Source organism: Podarcis bocagei (genome assembly GCF_964188305.1).
Source record: "Podarcis bocagei genome assembly, chromosome: 16".
In the NCBI taxonomy this organism is placed as follows: domain Eukaryota; kingdom Metazoa; phylum Chordata; class Lepidosauria; order Squamata; family Lacertidae; genus Podarcis; species Podarcis bocagei.
In genome coordinates, this window is record NC_138142.1 from 19,710,823 (window position 1) to 19,731,993 (window position 21,171).

Genomic DNA, 21,171 nt, shown 5'->3' on the forward strand with positions numbered 1-21,171 from the left:
ATTTATATGGAAACTCAGCCAGGGGGAATCGAAGTCACCCAACAATGTTAACAAAAGGGGAATTATTACAGTAAGGATAAATGTTTGTTTGTTTGTTTGTTGACATTTTCTTTTTATGTTTGTGGATTTGCTTGTTATAAATTTGGAAAAGTAATAAAAAATTTTTTGGAAAAAATTAAAATAAGCTACCTCACAGGGTTGTTTGGAGGATGAAATCAAGGGGGGGGGGCCTCTGCCTGCCACCCCTGGAGAAAAGATGGGATATTAATGGCATCAATCCATAATAAACTTAAGTGCCAGGTTATTTTTTGTTTCAAAAGCTGCCAGTGTCGCCTGGATTTTTGCACCGAGAGACAATTGTGTAGCATCTGCTAAAAAAAATACTTTGGATGCATTTTGTCCTCCAAATGAGATGTGCTTTTTAAAACATATATTTCTTGTTGGGTTTTGGGCAGGTGCCTTATTGACAGCAGGGTTGCAAATTCCCGGTTCCTCCCTAGACAGACTCCGGAAGTGCTCCATCTTTCTCTGCAAGCCTTTGAATTCGTTGAAATAGATACTGATGTAAGTAACTGAACTCTTAATAGGCCTTGCGCCAGTATTTCCTGAGGTAACCTCCAATTTTGCAGTGATTTTGCAATTTTTCTCATCTGCTGTTCAGCAGGCAGTTGTCGACTCATCAATCCATGCTTTGTGTAGCCTCAGGGCTAGGAACCTCTTTGAATGGAGGCGGAACTCCGCTCCCAGTACTACATTCTGTAATTTTGCATCGCGCCCAGGAAGCCACCTTATTCTGAGTCACGCCATTGGCTCATTAAGCTGACTGGCAGTGGCTCTGCAGGGTTTTGAGCACCCGGCATTCCCAGCTCTTATCTGGAGATGTTGATAGCTATGATGACCCTAGGTTTGAGTAGCAGTTACCCAGTTTGTGGGGCACTGCAAAACATGGGGTTTTCCACTGCAAAACGCTGCAAAGCTATTGCAAGACTTCGGCACTGGTTTGAACAGCATATAATACCAGTCATGAAAGACCTGCAATGGCTCCCGGTACGTTTCCAAGCACAATTCAAAGTGTTGGTGATGACCTTTCAAGCCCTAAATGGCCTTGGCCCAGTATATCTGAAGGAGCGTCTCCACCCCCACCATTCACTGAGGTCCAGCTCCAAAAGCCTTCTGGAGGTTCCCTCCCTGCGAGAAGTGAGGTTACAGTGAACCAGGCAGAGGGCCTTCTCAGTAGTGGCGCCCGCCCTGTGGAATGCCCTCCCATCAGATGTCAAGGAAATAAAGAACTATCTGACTTACAGAAGACATCTGAAGGCAGCCCTGTTTAGGGAAGTTTTTAATGTTTGAAGTTTTATTCTGTTTTTAGTGTTCTGTTGGGAGCCACCCAGAGTGGCTGGGGAAACCTAGCCAGATGGGCGGGGTATAAATAATAATAATTATAATATTATTTTTGGGGTGTTAACTATGAACCCCATGCTTGTATCAATTACTCCATTTGTGGGGTGCCACAAAATGACTGTGAAACTTTGGCACAGGTTTGGAGCGGGACCCAAATTTTGGTGTTTGCAGTTAATAAACCTGATGGTGGGGATTGAACCCGGGACTTCTTGCATTCAACATGCAATAGGCCACTTTTGGTAATGCTTGTGCAAGGAGACTCTCAGCTTGCACCTGTGTTTGAGGGTCTTACTGGTACTGCATAGAAGCACCCTTCAAAATAAGGGGTTATGCCATGGGTAGGCAAACTAAGGCCCGGGGGCCAGATCCAGCCCAATTGCCTTCTAAATCCAGTCCACAGACGGTCTGGGAATCAGCGTGTTTGTACATGAGTAGAATGTGTGCTTTTATTTAAAATGCATCTCTGGGTTATTTGTGAGGCATAGGAATTTGTTCATATTTTTTTTCCAAAATATAGTCTGGCCCCCGACAAGGTCTGAGGGACAGTGGAAAAGTTTGCTGACCCCTGGGTTATGCAGTACCCCATGGCAGTACTGGTCTTGGGCGGTGCCAGGGACCCCTCCTGGCTGTTCTTGTATTGCAGGGGGTCTGCAGGTGGTGGGTTTATCCTACTTTATTAGTTCTGCGGTGCTCGGGCAGAATGCTACCAGATTGCTGCTTGGAGGGGCTGTAGTGTAACAAAGAGAAGGATGTCCTCTTCAAAACTTTTGCAGGCACGCGTGATGTTGAAGGCATGTGTAGATATTTTATAATTTATTTTATACTTGCTAAAATGACTTCTAAGCAGTTTACAAGTGAGCAGTGTAACAGTTAGAATCATAGAATTGTAGAGTTTGTAGGGACCCCAAGGGTCATCTAGCTCAACATCCTGCAATGCAGGAATCTCCGCTAAAGCATCCCTGACAGATCAGCCAGATCAGCCGAATCAACCCTGGCGATCAATGGGGTGACAGATGTCGCAGCCAGATCGCCCTCACATCCATTATTTGCTACCCCTAAGTGTACACCTAATGCAGTCTTAAGGCAAGAGGCAGGACTGCCCAGAGTGGAATTAAAAGTCTGGGAACAAGCAATATCCCTCTGGCTGAAAATCCATTACAATCCTAAGGGACTATTACCTTGCTTCCTGGCCGCAGTCCCCTATCCTCCTTGGCTCATGCAAATAACTAACAAGATCAAACAAATTGGCCTAAACCCCGAAAATCTTTTTATTGGAACTTTGAACAAGGCAAAAGCAATTATCACTAGGAGACTTTATGATATCGAACTGCAACAAAAAGGCGCCCTATTCCCGGAGACGTATAAATGTTTAAAAGCTTCACCTAATTTTGCAGCTGCCCCTTATTTAACTAACATCACTAATGAAGCCTATAGATGGGCTTTCTCTAGAGCCCGCTTTGAGACAATGCCCTCAGCAGTGCTGTATGGCAAATTCACGCGGGTCCCAATGCATGCGCGTCTCTGCTCTTGTATGTCTAATAAGGTAGAATCTGTCACACACATTCTTCTATTTTGCGAATTTTATAGTGAAGAACGAGTTCAACTTATTTTACCGCTTCTATCAAAATTTATACCCCTTCAATATTATTTGGAATCCTCCCCCGAAATTCTTCGAAAATACCTCCTGGAAGATTCCTCAAGCTCAATATCATATGAGGTGGCTAAATTTTGCACTTTAGTAATTAGGAAGCGTAAATCTCTTCTGTTGAATGGCACACTGCGAAGTTCCCTTGTGTAACCTTTTTTTTTTCTGAGGTTGTTGTTGATTTCTTGTTGTTTGATCTTGTGGTGTTTAGTGTCACTGGCTCCGACCGTAATAAAACTTGAACTTGAATGGAACTTGAATGCATCCCTGACAGATGGCCATCCAACCTCTGCTTAAAAACCCCAGATAAAGGAGAGTCCACAACCTCCCGAGGGAGACAGTTACCCTGTCAAACAGCTGTTGCTGCCAGAAAGTTCTTCCTGATGTTTAGTTGGAATCTCCTTTCTTGTAACTTGAAGCCATTGGTTTGGGTCCTACCCTTCAGAGCAGGAGAAAACAAGCTTGCTCCCTCTTCCATGTGAGAGCCCTTCAAACATTTGAAGATGGCTATCATATCTCCTCTCAGTTTCCTCTTTTCAAGGCTAGACACACCCAGGTCCTTCAACTGTTCCTCAGCAGGCTAGATTTCCATACCCTTGAGCAGGCTTCCTCTACCTCAGCCCTCCAGATGTTTTGAGACTACAATTCCCATCACCCCTGACCACTGGTCCTGCTAGCTAGGGGTGATGGGAGTTGTAGGCCAAAAACATCTGGAGGGCCAAGGTCGAGGAGGCCTGCTCTTGAGCATATTGGTTGCCCTCCTCTGCAGCAACAAATAATAGTTAAGCATGGTCATGTGTGACTGTCCCAATAGCACCAGGAGCAAAATCCATTCCTCTTGCAGGTTTACCTTCACTGCCGTGTTTTAGTCTGGGACCCAGCTGTACCCGCCGACCACATGAGGAAGGCCTGCTCGTTTCACAGAGATACGAACAAGTAAGGAATGTGGGGAATGGTTGTTCGTTAGAGGTTTTTGCCGAAGGGATCTGTGAGTGGTGAGTCTTTTGGCTAGTCAGTGTTGAGTAAGACCAATACTAAGAGACTCGTTCCAGACCTTCCAAGTGTCCCTATTTTCCAGGGACGTCCCTGATTTAGAGAAGCTGTCCCGGTTTCTGATTTGATCTCGGAATGTCCCACTTTTCCTTAGGATATCCCTATATTCATTGGAGAAATGCTGGAGGGTATGGTGTTATCCGCCCCCTGAGCTGTCCCAAGGCAATCCTGTATAGGGAAGTTTCCTTAATGTTTTATGATGTTTTTATATATGTTGGAGGCTTACCAGACTGCCTGGGGCAACCCAGTAAGATGTGTGGGGGTATAAATAGTAAAATTATCATTATGCAATGGGATGTCCCTATTTTCATCGGAGAAATGTTGGAGGGTATGTCGTTCCAGGGATGTTGAACTGTGTGTGTGTGTGTGTGTGTGTGTGTGTGTGTGTGTGTGCGCGCGCACACACACACAATGGGCAGGCCCTCAATTTCAATTTCAAATTTAAAAAACGTTCCATGGGCATCTATGACTTGCTCCGAAATAACAAGCTGGCAAAGAGCCTGTTTCTAGAGCAGAGTGGTCTCTTCGTCAGGCCCTGCTGTACTAGGAAAGGAGGGTTCAATGCAAAATCTGCAGTTGCCGTGGAAACCCAATTTGGTACATCGCTGGGAGATCATCCCCTATGAGCCAGTGACAGGGGGACCTCATTCCTTCATATGCAATCTTCTGAGGGGTGGGGTGTGGTGTGGGGAGAGATGCAAGTGGTGGGTGGGGCCAGAGGCAAAAGTGGGTGGAGCAACTCCTTTTTGGAGTGGAGGCTGTCATTCCAAGCCATTCAAAAGAGGTTTCTGCACACAGATACCCCTCTCCATCCCAGGCAAGCAAGAGGCAGGATCGCAGTTCCGGGGACACATTCCGGTTGGGCCCAGCCCCTTTAAGAGGGTCTGGATCAGGACCAGTGATGGGAATGGCCTCCGGGGCAGGCAGAGGCCTGGGGTTCCCCAACCCCTGATGTAAGCAGAGGCTGCATCAGAAGGAAGTTCCCAGAGACATGAGGCTTGCAGTCGGAGCCTGTAAGCAAGACGAAATCAGTTTCATTTCATCCTAGTGCCTGGTGAAAGAATAAACCCAGCATGCGTGTGGATACTGTGAGGTCTGTGACTTTTGCAAGCCTCATCCACACTTTCCTTTGCTCCATGTTTTCTGGACTTTCTAGGTCCTTTTCTTTTTCTTCTTCATTTTTCGTCCCATTGCTTTCTCTGGGAAAACCCACATTTCCCCCCCTGCTGAATTGGAGCAAACAGCAAGCAGCAGAAAACCCAACAGCTGCCTGTGTCAATTCACCAGTAAAATGCAGGTTTTCCCGGATGAAAGTGGTGGAATAAAAAGAACCTGCTTAGTCACAGACCTGGAAAGCCCGCAGCTGTGCCTATAAATGCGGCGCAAAAGCAAGTGTCAAGGAGGCCTTGAATTCAGAAGTTGACTGCTTTCCTTCTCTCCACAGATGGGAGCTCCTAGATGATCCATCCAGTTCTGTGTGCAGCTGCTGTGACTCGACGTGTGGAGCGACTGGGTCTCGCCACCAGAGAGATCTGGAAGGTATCTCTGCACCTTTTTAATTGTTTGTTTGTTTAATGCATCCCTGGAAACGGACAGGGCAGCGAGTGAACTGGTCGTACCAAAATCTGCATCCGTCGCTTCTCTTCAGGTCTGTCTGTGGAAGATCGTCCACGGCAGTCGGACATGGTGGTGACTCGTTTTACAATTCAGAAACTGGCTCAAAATGGAGACCACGGAGAGCTGGGTGCAAACGGCTCTCTTGCTGTCAGGAGGAGTCGCAAAGGTAAGGTAAGTCATCCAACGATATGCACTGGGCCCAAACCAAGCTGGTCTTTATCTCTCCCCCTCTCTCCTCTCCCTTCTTTCTCTCTCTCTCTGTTTGTGTTATAAGAAAAACTGCTCCCTTTCCTTTATGGGGTATTCCAGAGCCCATATAGAGTCCTTAAGTGGGTTCCCTATTGGTAGGAGAAAGTAAGAAGCCAACCAAAAAAATATTAAGAAGCAAAGCGGCTAGTAAGCCTGATCTTTATTCAAGGAACTGTTGCAACAGAGTCCCCACTCACCACATGCAGGAGAGAGGAGGAACCCTGAACAATGGTGCGCAAACCCTTATATAGACTTTTGAAATTGCCCACCTTGTAGCCCAAGACCACCCCCCTAAAACATCATACATACATCACAGAAGGAGGCGGTCCACAGCAGAAATCCTGCCGGCCAGAATACCTGATAATAGTCACTGATTGCATTACGTGGGCAGCCTGGCCATTCTTTTGTGATGGTTAATACTTTAGTTCCTGAGTCCCAGGTCACAGGCTCACTCTTTTCATACACAAATACGCCCTTAAGACAGGATTGGTAAGGGAAAAGACAATGGGAAGGCTTTCCCCATTTGCCTCCCTTACTGCAGAGGAATATCTGAGGTCATTGGGAGAGTCAAAATGGCTTCAGGATTGCTCTCCCATACTATTTCAGACACATGGTTCATATATTTAGATATGTGTGCATTTCTGAATATTTATTCTATATTGGAGACCTTAAAATTCTTAGAACAGTGCATAGAGCCCTCAATGGCTTGGGACGAGTTTACCTGAAGGTTAATTGAATTGGGCCCAGAAGTGAACTGGCAGCCATTTACCAGTAGATAAATTGGGTGTTTTTGAAAAGCTGAAAGCATGCCAGAAACGCTAGGAGGGGTGGTGATGGTAAGGGCTGTAACTCAGTGGGAGAGCACCTGCCTTTATTGCAAATGGTTCAATCCTGGCACCTCTAGGTAATATTACGGAAATAAAAAATGCCCTCTCTGAAACCCTGGAGCATTGCTGCCGGTCAGTGGAAGTGCTGAGCTACATGGACCCAATTCTCTGACTCTATATTAAGCAGACTCCTAAGTTCTCTCTTTCTCTCTCTCTCTCTCTCTCTCTCTCTCTGCAGGTGGAAAACAAAATATAATGCCGCCTGCTGTGGGAGCCCTTCTCCTGGAGCTGGCTGTGCTGGCTGTCCTGTCCCTGGGCTTCTGCTTCTACAACGGTTATCAGAAGAGACTCTGTCTACACCGCAGGGAAGTCGGGGACCTGATGACTCGGGCGCTGTTGAATGCTGAGCACAACTGCGGCAGCATTAATGCCAGTGTAGAATATGCTTGATTAAAAAAATGAACCTTGCTTAGTAACGCAGGACGGTGGTGTCTTAATGTACCCAGCGCTTTTAAAACAGGAAAAACTTGTCAATATGGAGGCAATGAGCCTATGATGGTTTTAGAGCCCTTCTCTAATCCAGAAGATCTAGAGATGGTGATTTAAGAGTGGGAAGCAGTTGTTCTTTCTCTTTTGGGTCAACACTAGGGTTGCCATATCTTGGGCCTCATCCAGCTGACACTTCAGATATTCTTCCTCGATTTCAATTCTTGAGTTTTCCAAGGCTCTCATCAGCACCTGAGCAGCTAAACAGAGTTCAGTATGACTGAAAAATCAGTGAAAGGTTAATATTGGGTTGGGTGGGGACTGTGAAACTAGGGGGCAGAAATGTGTGAGATTTTACCGGGAGAGACCTGGTCATTGGACCCTTTGGTTTCCTTTCCCCTCCTATAAAAACTGCAAAAGACACTCTCTTTTAAAGTTTAAATAACAAATACTTGCATTTGATTAAATATACAATGCAGGTGGTTTTACTTAATGTTGCTAATATATCTTACACACCATTGGAATGGCAATGCTCATTGACTTTGGGGGGCAGCCCTCTCAAATATTTTATCGGGGGCCCCCGAAGACCCCCTAGCGGTTGGCTCCTATGCATAAGCCTGAGACTCATGCATGTGGCAGGAAACATTTGCACATGTACATTAGAGACAAGGTATTTATTTCTTATCGTTATCCCAATCTCTGAGCAGTCGGAGAATCTAGGGCAGGGGTCAGCAACCTAACGCCCATGGGCCACAAGCGGCCCACGGGGGTCGTTTAACTGGCCCACAAGCCGCCCCCGAACTGAGCCTCCAACTCGGCAAGTCCCCGCATGCTTCTGCGGCGCTGGAAATCACGTCTGCGCTGACGCAGACACCGGAAATCACGGGCACTAACACGCATGCGCAATCTGGTGCACAGAGGGATCTCTGGAGTGAACCGGTCCAGGCAAGGTAAACCTTGCCGACCCCTGATCTAGGGGTTCCAGAAACTTTCCCAGGGTTTGGTTTCCTTTGAATGAAGGTCAGCGGAGACTATACAGTGAACGCTCAGGTTGCAAACGTGATCCATGCGGGATGCACGTTCGCAACCAGCAGTGTTCGCAACCTGCGTCTGTGCATGTGCTGGTTGTGATTTGGCGCTTCTGCGCATGCACAAAGCACAATTTAGTGCTTCTGAGTATGCACGAACGCTGAAACCCGGAAGTAACCCGTTCTGGCACTCCACAACCCGAAAAAAACGCAACCTGAAGAGGCTGTAACCCGAGGTATGACTGTTTTGTCTTTAGGATATACAGTTTTGTTTACACATATATGCAACCTGAGCATAAGATGGAGGGGCTTGCAGCATTAACACCCAGAAATAACTTGCTTCTCCATTAGTCTCGGCTTTGTATCCAGCACAGAGCAAGCGTGTCTCTGGGCCTCCAACTCCCAGCCTGCTTCCAGCTCAGCTCATATACAGTCCTCTGGCTTTTGTCCTCTTAAGGGTGCGAAGGCCCATGCATTTGCCTCGAGGGCCCAATCACTTGGTTTTAGCTTCTGTAACCTGGCTCCTTATTTTAGGATGTGGATGGGGGTACTTGACTGGCACACTCTTCCTTGTCTCCAGAGACAGACGGGTGCCAACCAATAAAGTCATCGCCTTACAAAGAAATGTGTCTGACTAAGGTACCGACATCCCAAAGGAGCAGAAAAGACTTTTTTTGTATGTGACAACAGCAGCAGCAGGGATGCTACTAGCCCAGAGATGGAAGGAAGGAAGAGTCCCTACCAGAGAGGAATGGCAAACTAAGCTGTTAAACTACGCTGAAATGGCAAAACTGACCCAAAAGCTCAGGAGCCAAGAAGACAAACACTTCAGGAAAGAATGGGGGGGAAATTATAGTTTATTTAGGAGACCTCTGCAAGCAGACGAAAACATTGGCAGGATTTTAATTTCACTTGTAATGTAACACACAATGGACAATATGGACAGATATAAAATAGAGATTATGAAATAATTTGCAGTTGAAAATGTTGACAATAGGACCCATGGAGGGGATGGGGGGAAGTCTTGAGATTCAGAGAAATATATACGGTATTGTTATAAATTTACATTTTTAAAATCAAATAACGATTTTTTTAAAAAATATGTCTGACTAGTTCAGGAATGTCCTCTGGACACCAAAAATTGGGGTTTGGAGCTTCATCCAGACTGATCTCCTTCCCAAACCCACAATAATATGTTAGATTTTTCACCCTTCCTTCGCCATAAGGACCCAGGGTTATTACAGCAACATAAAACATGTAACCTTAAAATCAGTTAAAACGATCTAGAAGAAAAAGAATAAGGTGGGTCCTCAAATGTATATCTCAGGTGTAAAAAAAAAAGGTCAGGGTAAAAAGAGGTGCACCTTCAGCGTAAGGAAAAGGGACCCCTGACCAGTCCAGTCGTGACCAACTCTGGGGTTGTGGCGTTCATCTTGCTTTATTGACCGAGGGAGCTGGCGTACAGCTGGTCATGTGGCCAGCATGACTAAGCCACTTCTGGCAAACCACAGCAGTGCACGGAAACACCGGTAACCTTCCTGCCGGAGCGGTACCTATTTATCTACTTGCACTTTGACGTGCTTTCGAACTGCTAGGTTGGCAGGAGCAGGGACCGAGCAACAGGAGCTCACCCCGTCGCGGGGATTCGAACCGCCTACCTTCTGATCGGCAAGTCCTAGGCTCTGTGGTTTAACCCACAGTGCTACCTGTGTCCCTTTTACCTTCAGCATACAAGGAAGCTATACAGGCATGGTGCAACACCTGCTTCTGTGGGGGTTCCACAACTTAGGGGTGGTTTTCCTAGGGACCCTGGAAAATGAGGCCTAGCAACTCCTGACACCAACACCCAGGACAAAATGGGGACAGCCATTTACTAGGAAGGGACGCATTCCAGGAAAGCACAGCCTGTGGCCACTTCCAGACTTTATTTCCAGGTGTGATTCAATCACATAATGACAGATTCAGGTTCTGCAGCTGTGGTTGACAAGGGATTGTTGCATGGTTTCAGAGAGTTCAAATGGGGTGGATTTGCATTGAAATGCCTATTACATCTGTCCTCCAACCCTAGTGATGAAGGAAGTGCCAAGAAACAGTGTGGAGGAAACACTTCCTTTTGACCCAATATCATCTTAAAGGTAAAAGTAAAGGGACCCCTGACCATTAGGTCCAGTCGTGGCCGACTCTGGGGTTGCGGCGCTCATCTCGCTTTATTGGCCGAGGAAGCTGGCGTACAGCTTCCGGGTCATGTGATCAGCAGCGCACGGAAACACCGTTCACCTTCCCGCCGGAGCGTTACCTATTTATCTACTTGCACTTTGACGTGCTTTCGAACTGCTGGGTTGGCAGGAGCAGGGACCGAACAACAGGAGCTCACCCTGTTGCTAGGATTTGAACCACCAACCTTCTGATCAGCAAGTCCTAGGCTCTGTGGTTTAATCCACAGTGCCACCCGCGTCCCCTAATGTCATCTTGCCTCCCTGCAAATGAGTCAGGATGAATCAATGGGTTACCTGGAAGTGCCCTGTGATTGGGTCAGCTGGGGTGGCAGTGGGAGCAAGCTAAGTTACTTAGGGCTGCCTGCTGATCCATCAGTCCCAAGTGAGTTCTCAATGGGACGACTCAAGAAATGATGCACAGCACTGTTGCCTTGTCGTTCTCCGATGAAGAATGTTGGGCTGTACTCAAAATAATAATAATAATAATAATAATAATAATAATAATAATAATAATAATAATAATTTATACCCCGCCCATCTGGCCGGGTTTCCCCAGCCACTCTGGGCAGCTTCCAACAGAATATTAAAATACATTAACCTATTAAATATTACAAGCTTCCCTAAACATTAGTCATACTCTCAGACTTATTGACATTAGTGAACATGGCGAACGTGGATCCATTCATTCCACTAGGTAGAACTTAGTTTACTGATTGATTGATAATTGCATTTATATTCAACCCTTTTCTCTATGAAGCTCCAGGTGGTGTACATGGTTCTGCCCCTCCCCATTTAATCCCCCCACAACAACCCTCTGAGGTAGGCGAGGCATAGGCAAACTCCGACCCTCCAGATGTTTCGGGCTACAATTCCCATCACCCCCAGCTAACAGGACCAGTGGTCAGGGATGATGGGAATTGTAGTCCCAAACATCTGGAGGACCAGAGTTTGCCTATGCCTGGGCTAGGCTGAGAGGCAGCGACTGGAGCTAGGCCACTCAGGGAGCCTCATAGCTGAGTGGGGATTCGAACCCTGGTCTCCCAGGTCTTAGTCTGACACTTTAACCACTACACTAGCGCAGGCTGTAAGTATTGTATTGGATATACACCACCCATGCTTTGGAATCAGGAACCCTCTGAAAATTTGGCATGCTATGTGAGTATACCCAAACCAGTTTACTCAGAAGTAAATCCCTGTGAGGTCTGCAGCTCCACAGGGCACCTGTTATGGATTGTAGCTCATGACTTCAGGGACCAAATTAGGGTTGCTGGCCAACAGGAGACTTGGAACAATTAAGGAAGGCCCAGGTGTGTTAAATTTTCTCTCTCAGCCTATTTAAGAAAGAATTTGTGTAGCCCCTCCTTTCTTTCCTTCCTTATCTTTCTTCAGGACAATGATGACTGGCTTCTGGTGGGCGGCTGTGTTTATTGAAGTGTTGGGTAAGTTTTTGGCAGACCCTCCAAATGTCTCTGTTTTCCAGGGATCTCCCTGATTTAGAGTACCCATCCTGGTTTCTGATTTGATCCTGGAATGTCCCACTTTTTTAATGTTTTCTGTTTTATGGTGTTTTTATATATGTTGGAAGCTGCCAAGAATGGCTGGGGCAATCCAGTCAGATGTGTGGGAAATAAATAGTAAAATTATCATTATGGAATGGGATGTCCCTATTTTCATAGGAGAAAGTTGGAGGGTATGTTCCAGAGGGTGTGCTGGGGATCTTCCTTATGCTCAGTAATGCTTCTGAACATCAGCTGCCAAAAGCCACAGGTGGGGAGAGTGCTCTTGCGCTTTGCTCCTGCTTTGGGGGGCTTCCCTTTGTGTCTCTGGTTTGACCACTGTGAGAGCAGGATGCTGTGCTTTAATGGGCCATTGGCCTCATCCAGCAGGTGGACTCTCTTTATGTTCTCAGCTGTGAATGAAAGTAAGGCTTCGTTACTGCCCAAATACGTTCTGAGCAAAGGTAGATTAATAGAGATGGCATTAAGTTATTTGGTGCACACAGCCTGCTACAGTCCAATTCTTTGGCTATGCATTTCCAGATCAAGTTATCCTGTACTAATGCTGAGGTTCTCATCCTGCCAGTGGCGTAGCGTGGGTTGTCAGCACCCGGGGCAAGGCAAGTACTTTGCGTCCCCTAATCCGTGGATTTGCGCCCCCTAACCCTAACCCCCAGATGTTGCGCCCGGTGCGGCCGGCCCCCCCTGCACCCCCCACGCTATGCCACTGCATCCTGCCGTTTCTTATGAAATACAGTGGTACCTCGGGTTACAGACGCTTCAGGTTACAGACTCCGCTAACCCAGAAATAGTACCTCGGGTTAAGAACTTTGCTTCAGGATGAGAACAGAAATTGTGCAGCGGCGGCAGCAGGAGGACCCATTAACTAAAGTGATGCTTCAGGTTAAGAACAGTTTCAGGTTAAGAACAGACCTCTAGAACGAAATAAGTTCTTAACCCGAGGTACCACTGTACTGTATTTTGACAAATAGATTTGACCCGAATGTGTTTGCAGTCCAAGAATGTGCAATGGGTTGAGGGTCAAGTTCTTAAAATTCCTGATCAGGTATTCTGTTCCTTTATTCCTCAGCCATCCCAGTTTTGGCCCAAGGAGAAGGCTTGGCTTCTCCAGCCACAGCGGGTTCTAACACTCCTCAAGTGACAACTGCAGAGCTGGGATTCTTCAACAGGGTATTTCATGGTGAGGTGACTTGTTTAATGTACAAAAAGGGGATGTTGGGTAGACCCACTGAAATTAAGGGACCAAACATAGGCTCCAACATTTGCACGATCCTGCCACTTTAAACAGTCCTGGCTTCCCCCAGAAAATCATGGGATCTGTAGTTTAAGCATGCTGGAAGTTATTAGAAGAGACCCCTATTCCCCTACCAGAACTACAATTCCCAGAGTTCCCTGTTAAGAGGGATTGCTTGTCAAACCACTCTGGGAAGAAGAGGGTTTTCTGAATATGGAAACTGGATATCTCTACTAGAGATGGAGAAGAACTTAAATTCAGCTCACATTTAACATCTTCAGGGAAGTTTTTAATGTGTGATATTTTAGTGTATTTTTGGTTTCTATGGAAGCCGCCCAGAGTGGCTGGGGAAACGCAGCCAGATGGGCGGGGTACAAATAATAAATTATTATTATTATTATTATTGGCAAATTTATCTGATTTGAACTTTCCAAAGCACAGCCATCTTTTGAAATTCAAACTTTAGTGAATTTTTCGATGCAGTTGCTAGCCAAGTAATGTGAGTAAAACTGCATAGGCTAGGGTAAAGGAAGCATGGAAATGTGCATATATTAGTGAGACTAATGTTTTAAAAATGCATCGCATTAGGGGACCTTGCTTAAAATTATTAAACAAAATTGCATAGAAAAATGGGCAGGTTAGGAGAAACTCTCACTAAAATGCTGGTAGATTCTCATGATAACCCTTTGGGTTTTTTAATGCAAACTGTAGAAATGTAGAGAATGGAAATTGCAATTGGAAAAACTAAGAACTCGAGAGAAACCTAAATGGACAGTTCCATCCACTCCTAGTCGCAAAAATTTGAGGGAGCATCAGGATCAGTGCAGGAATCCTGGCAACAAAGGCATATTGGCTTTAGTTTCAGGCTAAAATTTGTGATGGGAGATGCCAATGGGGAGTTAGCCCAGCTAATATCTCTTTCTCTCCCTATCTCCAGCTGCAAAGGGTCTGGTGTGGAGCAGCAATGCCGATACCACAGAGCCCACGGCAACCACTTTGCCAACGCTTCCTCGCTCCACGGCAGCCAACACAGAGCCTCGCGTCCAGCTTCTGCAAGCTGCTCAGGCCAGTGATGCAAAGATTAATATCTCTCTGAGAGTGTTGAATGGTAAGATCATAGCTGTCAACCTTTCCTTTTTTTTGTGGGAAATTCCCTTATTCCGTCGCTGTTTCCCACTGCTTCCCGCTGCTATCCCGGATTGTTAGATATCCCATAGACTGTCCCCGGGACAGGTGAGGCTGCTGATCACTTATTTTCAAATCTGAAAGTTGACAGATATGGGTAAGATGACTCTCCCACCCACAAGAGTCAATGGTTGCTTCCCTTAGCACCCTGATTTTGGGGTTCAGTTATGCCATAGTAAAAGATTATCCTTGTTGGTAAAGGTAAAGGGACCCCTGACCATTAGGTCCAATCGTGACCGACTCTGGGGTTGCGGCACTCATCTCGCTTTATTGGCCAAGGGAGCCGGTGTACAGCTTCTGGGTCATGTGGCCAGCATGACTAAGCTACTTCTGGCAAACCAGAGCAGCGCATGGAAATGCCGTTTACCTTCCCGCCAGAGCGGTACCTATTCATCTACTTGCACTTTGACATGCTTTCGAACTGCTAGGTTGGCAGGCGCAGGGACCAAACAACGGGAGCGGGGATTCAAACTGGCAACCTTCTGATCGGCAAGTCCTAGGCTCTGTGGTTTTACCCACAGTGCCACCTGCGTCCCTCATCCTTCTTGGTACCAGCATCTTAATGCTCAACTGCAAGCAGGGCACTTGGAAGGCGGGAAACATTGATCTAAGCCAGTCTTTCCCCAAACTGGTACCTTCCAGAGGTTACTGGACTACAGTTCCCATCAGTCTCAGCTGGAATGCCTAGCGATCAGGACTAGTGCCAGCCTCTGAAGGGTTGCTTCTTCTTCTCTCTGGCGATCACTCATAGCTGAGTAAGATTGTCTTCCATAAACACAGTTTTAACAATGAGTCCGTAAGTAACTGTGGAGGCCAATTCTGGATCCACACGTGGCTGATACCATTGTGGCTAGTAGCCATTGATAGGCTCTGCCAGTGGCATAGCGTTGGTTGCTGGTGCCCGGGGGTTGCATGCACATGTATGCCGGGAGGAGGATGCACATGTGCCGGATAGGGGAGCACCAGACCACCCTCGCCACTGACATTGCTGGAGCAACCCCACCTCCACCAGAGTAAAGTGGGGATGGGCTCAGCCGCCTGCCCACCTGTGCAAAGTTGGGTTTCCAGACTACAATTCCCATAATCCCTGACCACTGGTCTTGCTAGCTAGGGATGATGGGAGTTGTAGTCCAAAAACAGCTAGAGACCAAAGTTTGGGAAACACTGGTCTAGAGAGCAGCAGGTTGAGGAAGGCAGGTGTAAGATGCTATCTGTGTGGCAGGATGTAACATAGGCTAGTCCACACCGCACACAATTTCCAACTTCTCTCCCAGAAGACCACAGTGTTGCGGCTGAACCTGGGGAGTATCTCGAAGGTGCCTTGATCCACTTTGAGGCCAGAGTCCAGGCAAGTCCAGGCCTGTCCCCCAAGCTCTACGTTGATGAGTGCTACGGCACGGATGCCCGACACCACGGCCATTTCAGGAGGGTCTACATATTTGCAGATAAACACGGGTGAGTTGTGTGCCGTTCTGTTAAAAGATGGAGAGGGCCTTCTTGGTAGTGGCACCCACCCTGTGGAACGCCTTCCCGTCAGATGTCAAGGAGATCAGTGGCTATACAACCTTTAGAAGACATCTGAAGGCAGCCCTGTATAGGAAAGTCTTTTAATGTTTTATTATAGTTTTATATATGTCAGAAGCTGCCCAGAGTGGCTGTAGCAACCCAGTCAGATGGACAGGGAACAACAACAACAACAACAACAACAACAACAACAACAACAACAACAACAACAACAACAACAACTCCGGGTGGCTTCCAACAAAATATTAAAATACAGTAGTAGTAGTAGTAATAATAATAATAATAATAATTAATAATAATAATTGATAATACCAACAACAAAGGTGTTTCAATGTGGTTGCCCTTCCACCCACCCCCACTAAAGCAGAAATGGGGCAGTGTGTTAAAATGAGTTCATCATTAAACAAAAAAACAATATTTTGACAGCGCATTTCACAGATATCTGATTCAGCAACGTCAAAACTGGATTGTGCTCAGCCCCGAGGCAGTGTGGAAAATTTGGGTCAAAACTGAAAGGAAAAAAAAACCCCGCCCCGCAATACCTAAAAAATGATTCTGTCACTCAAAATCACACTCTTCCCACTTTCACGGTTAACTTGCCAGGTGCCTGTATGGTGACGGCCCCAAGGTCAGGTGGCTCCGTAGAGAAGACTCTGCAATGGTGTTCACAATACCTGCCTTCTTGCTAACCGGCGACTCGGAGGAGGTAGGAATCTCTCTGGAGTAAGTGTCTGTATTCTGGGATGCCGCTGACGTTAAGAGAATTCCTGGTTTTCTCGCCTAATCTTCCTCTGACTGCCATCTCCAGGATTCTTTGGGGAAGCCCTTAATTCTTAAAAATTGTTCATAGAGCCAGTGTGAGTCGGTGCCTCTGCAGGGATGCCCCGATGCAAGCTGAATAAAACACCCAAACACTTTCATTGGCCAGTGTGGTTGTAGTGGTTCGTGTCAGACTAGGACCCACTGGGTTACCTTGGGCCTTTTGCTAAATCTCAACCTAACCTACCTCATAGGGTTGTTGTGAACACAACATGGGAAGAACCACAAATACCACCAAGAGCTCCTGGGATGTAGATGTAATTAGCAAATAAATATTTGTGACAGTTTTGAATCTGCTGCAAAAAAAATAACTTCCCTCCTTTTCTAGATCTATATTCATTGCCTCCTGTCAGCATGGAGCAAAGAGACCTCTTCAAGCTTTGGCAAGAAAGCTTGTTACTTTGACAACATCTCCTCCAGGTCAGCTCTAAGCCCCTTTTATTGCAAATCCTTGCTTGACCTCCCCCCACCCCCAGACTAAATTTATTTAAATATCTTGCAAACAAAAGCAAGAATACATTCGATATTAGTTAAAATCTGTTGATTGCATCCTTAAGCACTTATTTTGTCTGGCCAGATGTTTTGAAGACACACTGTTTCTTTGCCGTGGTGAATTTGACACAAGAGACAATCGGTTGCAAATCCAATTAGGTTTTTAAGTCCCACTGAAATTAATGGACCTAAATTAGTCATGGCCATTAATTTCAATGTGTTTACTCTGAGTAGGACTAACAACTGGATACAAAGGTGAACTACTTATATCTTCTTAACTTACTGCATAATGCACAATTCCTATGAAGTTGCATTGTTTTAAACGGTTGTACAGTGGTCCGTTGGGTTACAGACGCTCCAGGTTACAGACTCTGCTAACCCAGAAATAGTACCTTGGGTTAAGAACTTTGCTTCAGGATGAGAACAGAAATTGCACAGCAGCGGCACGGCAGCAGCGGGAGGCCCCATTAGCTAAAGTGGTGCTTCAGGTTAAGAACAGTTTCAGGTTAAGAATGGACCTCCGGAACGAATTAAGTTCTTAACCCGAGGTACCACTGTACACTGCCTTGGTAAGTTTTGTGCAACGTTACAGCTTCCCTTAACAGTTGCTGCCTATTACTTGTAGTGATTTTGTTCCCTTCTAGCTGGAAGAACATAGACGAATCATCCAAGAATTATGTCTGCAAGTGCTGCAACAGCTACTGCCCTTTGGAGCCCCCCACTCCTGGAAGCGAGAAAGGTACCTGTAAGCTAGCCTTTGTGTCTAGTAACCCAAAACAATAACTGAAACGCAAGTAGCCAGCTAAGAGGTGGGTGGTGAATTTTTACCATTCACACTGATCTGTGGCAACTAGGAATCTAGTTCAAATCGCATTTTAATATGAGCACCTTCCAGAAAAAAAATCTTGAACTGAAACGCAGCTGCCCTTTGAAACTTGCCCTTCTCTTAATTTGGCAGTGAAGTTCTCCAACCAATAATAAATTACGATAAGGGAAGCCTTAATTCTGCCTTGTGTTTCCCAAAGGTATATATGGTTGGCTGCTGTGAGAGCAGGATGCTGGACTGGGTTAGAACATTGGCCTAATCCAGCAGGCTCTTATGGGGGTTCTCATTTCCACTACTGCCGTTTTCCACTTTTTGGATAGATTATATATAGAGCATAGAATTGTAGAGTTGGAAGGGACCCTGTGAATCATCTAGTCCAACCCCCTGCAATGCAGGAATATGCAGCTGTCCCATACAGGGATCGAACCTGCAACCTTGGATTTATCAGCACCACATGCTAACCAGCTGAGCTATCTAGGATAAGGTAGCGATACAGAATTTAATCCTGTGCTACATTGCTGTAGCACCATTTCTGTGCACATGAGCCTTCCACAACTGAGTGCCATTCTGATGTGTTAGGACTGACCATTGGTGATGCTGGCTGCTGGAACTGGGAGGGGAGCCCCAACATTTGAAGGACACTGGAGGCTGGTATATAAGCAATTGTTGGGTTCCTGCAGGAATCTTATCTTCCCTACTTCTAAAACTATTTATCCCGTCTTCCAAACAGCATTTTGGGGTGAAGGAAAGCTCCACAGGAAAGTGGTTGGCCCTTTGAGAGTGCACAAGGAAGATGTACCTTGGTTTGAAGGTTGGTTTTTGTGTTTCTCGTTTCTGAATACCTTAGTCTCTTCTGGGGCTGGAAATCGTGCTCAAGAGCTTCCAGGAGAGTCACTCAAAATAGGCAGCCCCAGAAGCACTGGTTGAGATGTTTAAAGGGCAAAAATCTGCATATGCTGATTAAGTTTCAGAGGGTGAGTTACTGGGTTTTTTATTTATTGCATTGCATTTTTATTAAATTTGTAGACTGCCCTATACCTGTGGTTCTCAGGGTGGTTCACAACATAAAATCACAATATTAAAAAACAAAACAAAATAAATAATAAAAAGAAAAACAAAGGCAAAAACCAATAATCCCCCCTTCCACAGCACATCTGAAAGGGCATCAGATGTCAATTGGCCAAAGACCTGGTTGAAGAGGAATATTTTTGCCTGGCGTCTAAAGGTGCATAATGAAGGTGCCAGCAGAAGCTCCCTGGGTGGGGGGAACATTCCGCAATCTGGGTTTTCACCGACAATCTGATCTGGGGGCCTGAAATTGGGGTGGGCAAAATCTGCGGGGAAGATAGCTGCTAGCCACAATAGCTGTGCTCTGCCTTCAAACGTTGGAGGCAGCAATGCTTCTGAATACCAATTGCTGGAAGCCTGAGTGGAGAAGACTTTTGTGCTCAAATCCCACTTGCAGGTTTTCTGCAGGCATCTGGTTGGCCACTGTGAGAACAGGCTGCTGGACTAGATGGGTCAGTGGCCTGATACAACAGGTGGTTATTATTATTAGGAGATGTAGCCTACAACATCCGAGGCCCATCAGAGCCAGTGTGGTGTAGTGGATGTGGGTGGCGCTGTGGTCTAAACCACTGAGCCTCTTGGGCTTGCCAATCAGAAGGTTGGCGGTTCAAATCCCCGCAACGGGGTGAGCTCCCGTTGTTCTGTCCCAGCTTCTGCCAACCTAGCAGTGCAAGTAAATAAATAGGTACTGCTCCAGGGGGAAGGTAAACGGCGTTTCCGTTGGGTCAGAAGCGGTTTAGTCCTGCTGGCCGCATGACCCAGAAAGCTGTCTGTGGACAAACGCCGGCTCCCTTGGCCTGAAGCGAGATGAGTGCTGCAACCCCATAGTCACCTTTGACTGGACTTAACAGCCCAGGGGTGCTATACCTTTACCTTAGTGGAGCATTTAGGATCTGGGGGACTGGAGTTCAAATCCCGTCTTGGTCAGGAAAACTTACTGGGTGATTGTTGGCCCAAATGTTGAGTCTCGGCCTAATCGATCTCTCAGGATTTGTGGAGGGGTGTGTGGAAATGAGGAGCAGGGAGGGCCACGTATGCCAGTTGGGGGTCTCTGCAGGGAAGGTGGGATATAAACGTAATGAGAGGATACTCTGTCTATGGCAGGTGTGAGGAACCTGTGGTCCTCCAGATGTTTGCTGATCTACAACTCCCATCACCCCATTGGCCACACTTGCTGGGGCTGATGGGAGTTGTAGTTCAGCAACAGCCAGAGGGCCTGAAGGTTCCCCTACACCTGAATGAGGGCATCTTGCTTAGGCAAAATGGCTCCCTAAACGTCTCTTCCCTTCCAGGACGATGCCACACCATGAAGACGTTCCTCTTGGTGAGCATCTCCTTTGGAGGCAGCTGTGTCCTGGCGGCCCTCTTCAGCGGGGCTACGATAGCACTAGGCCTAGCCGTCCTCCGCTACTCCCGCACCAGCAAAGGCCGCAAACCCCTGAAGAACCGCAAGGAGCAGCAATTCCAGACAGAGCTCCAGCTGGTCCTTGGGGACCTGACCGTCGACGAAGAGGTGGAGAAGGAATCCAACATTGACTACTGCAAGATCAAGAGTGACACGCCAGAGAAGGCCTAACTCTCTAATCCTAAAAGCAAAAATAAAATGTGTGTTGAAAGCTTTCCGTTTATCGCTGTGTAGCTTTACTGCCATAGTCAAACTTTCTCCCCTTGGTTGAAGGAACTTTTCCACCCCACCCCAGCCGGAGGGCCACATTTGCTTCTTGGCAACATTGCAGGGGCCACATGCTAGTGGTGATGGGGGACAGAAGCAAAAGTGGGTAGAGGAATCAGCCCAAACTTTAATTTTTGTGTAAGGCAAGTTAATGGAGTACAGCTGAGTTCTTTCTTATGCAACTAGTGAGGACCACCTTGCTGTACAGGGCATCTGATAGTCTGAAGTGCATTGGAGCTCTAGCACTGCCATGTAAACGCTGAAGGGGCTCATAAATGGTGCAACTGCGTGAGCCACCCGGAAAGGAAATCA

The 21,171-nt window shown here is 46.6% G+C and overlaps 1 protein-coding gene across 4 annotated transcripts in view; it reads left to right on the top strand.

Moving 5' to 3' along the window:
- Positions 1-21,032, top strand: part of LOC308575819 (uncharacterized protein) — a 28,596-nt gene extending 7,564 nt beyond the window's left edge. For 3 of the 4 annotated variants that reach the window (XM_081174851.1, XM_081174852.1, XM_081174853.1), the window contains 12 exons: positions 456-564; positions 3,891-3,982; positions 5,544-5,638; positions 5,748-5,882; positions 13,109-13,219; positions 14,211-14,381; positions 15,733-15,913; positions 16,586-16,688; positions 17,130-17,221; positions 17,938-18,032; positions 18,850-18,930; positions 20,480-21,032. In XM_081174851.1, coding sequence (XP_081030977.1) covers positions 456-564; positions 3,891-3,982; positions 5,544-5,638; positions 5,748-5,882; positions 13,109-13,219; positions 14,211-14,381; positions 15,733-15,913; positions 16,586-16,688; positions 17,130-17,221; positions 17,938-18,032; positions 18,850-18,930; positions 20,480-20,763 — 1,549 coding nt within the window. In that variant the 3' untranslated portion in view covers positions 20,764-21,032. Of the gene's footprint in view, positions 1-455; positions 565-3,890; positions 3,983-5,543; positions 5,639-5,747; positions 5,883-13,108; positions 13,220-14,210; positions 14,382-15,732; positions 15,914-16,585; positions 16,689-17,129; positions 17,222-17,937; positions 18,033-18,849; positions 19,358-20,479 lie in introns of all 4 variants that reach the window. The other variant, XR_014002941.1, reaches the window with a different exon arrangement.
- The last annotated feature ends 139 nt before the right edge of the window (positions 21,033-21,171 follow it).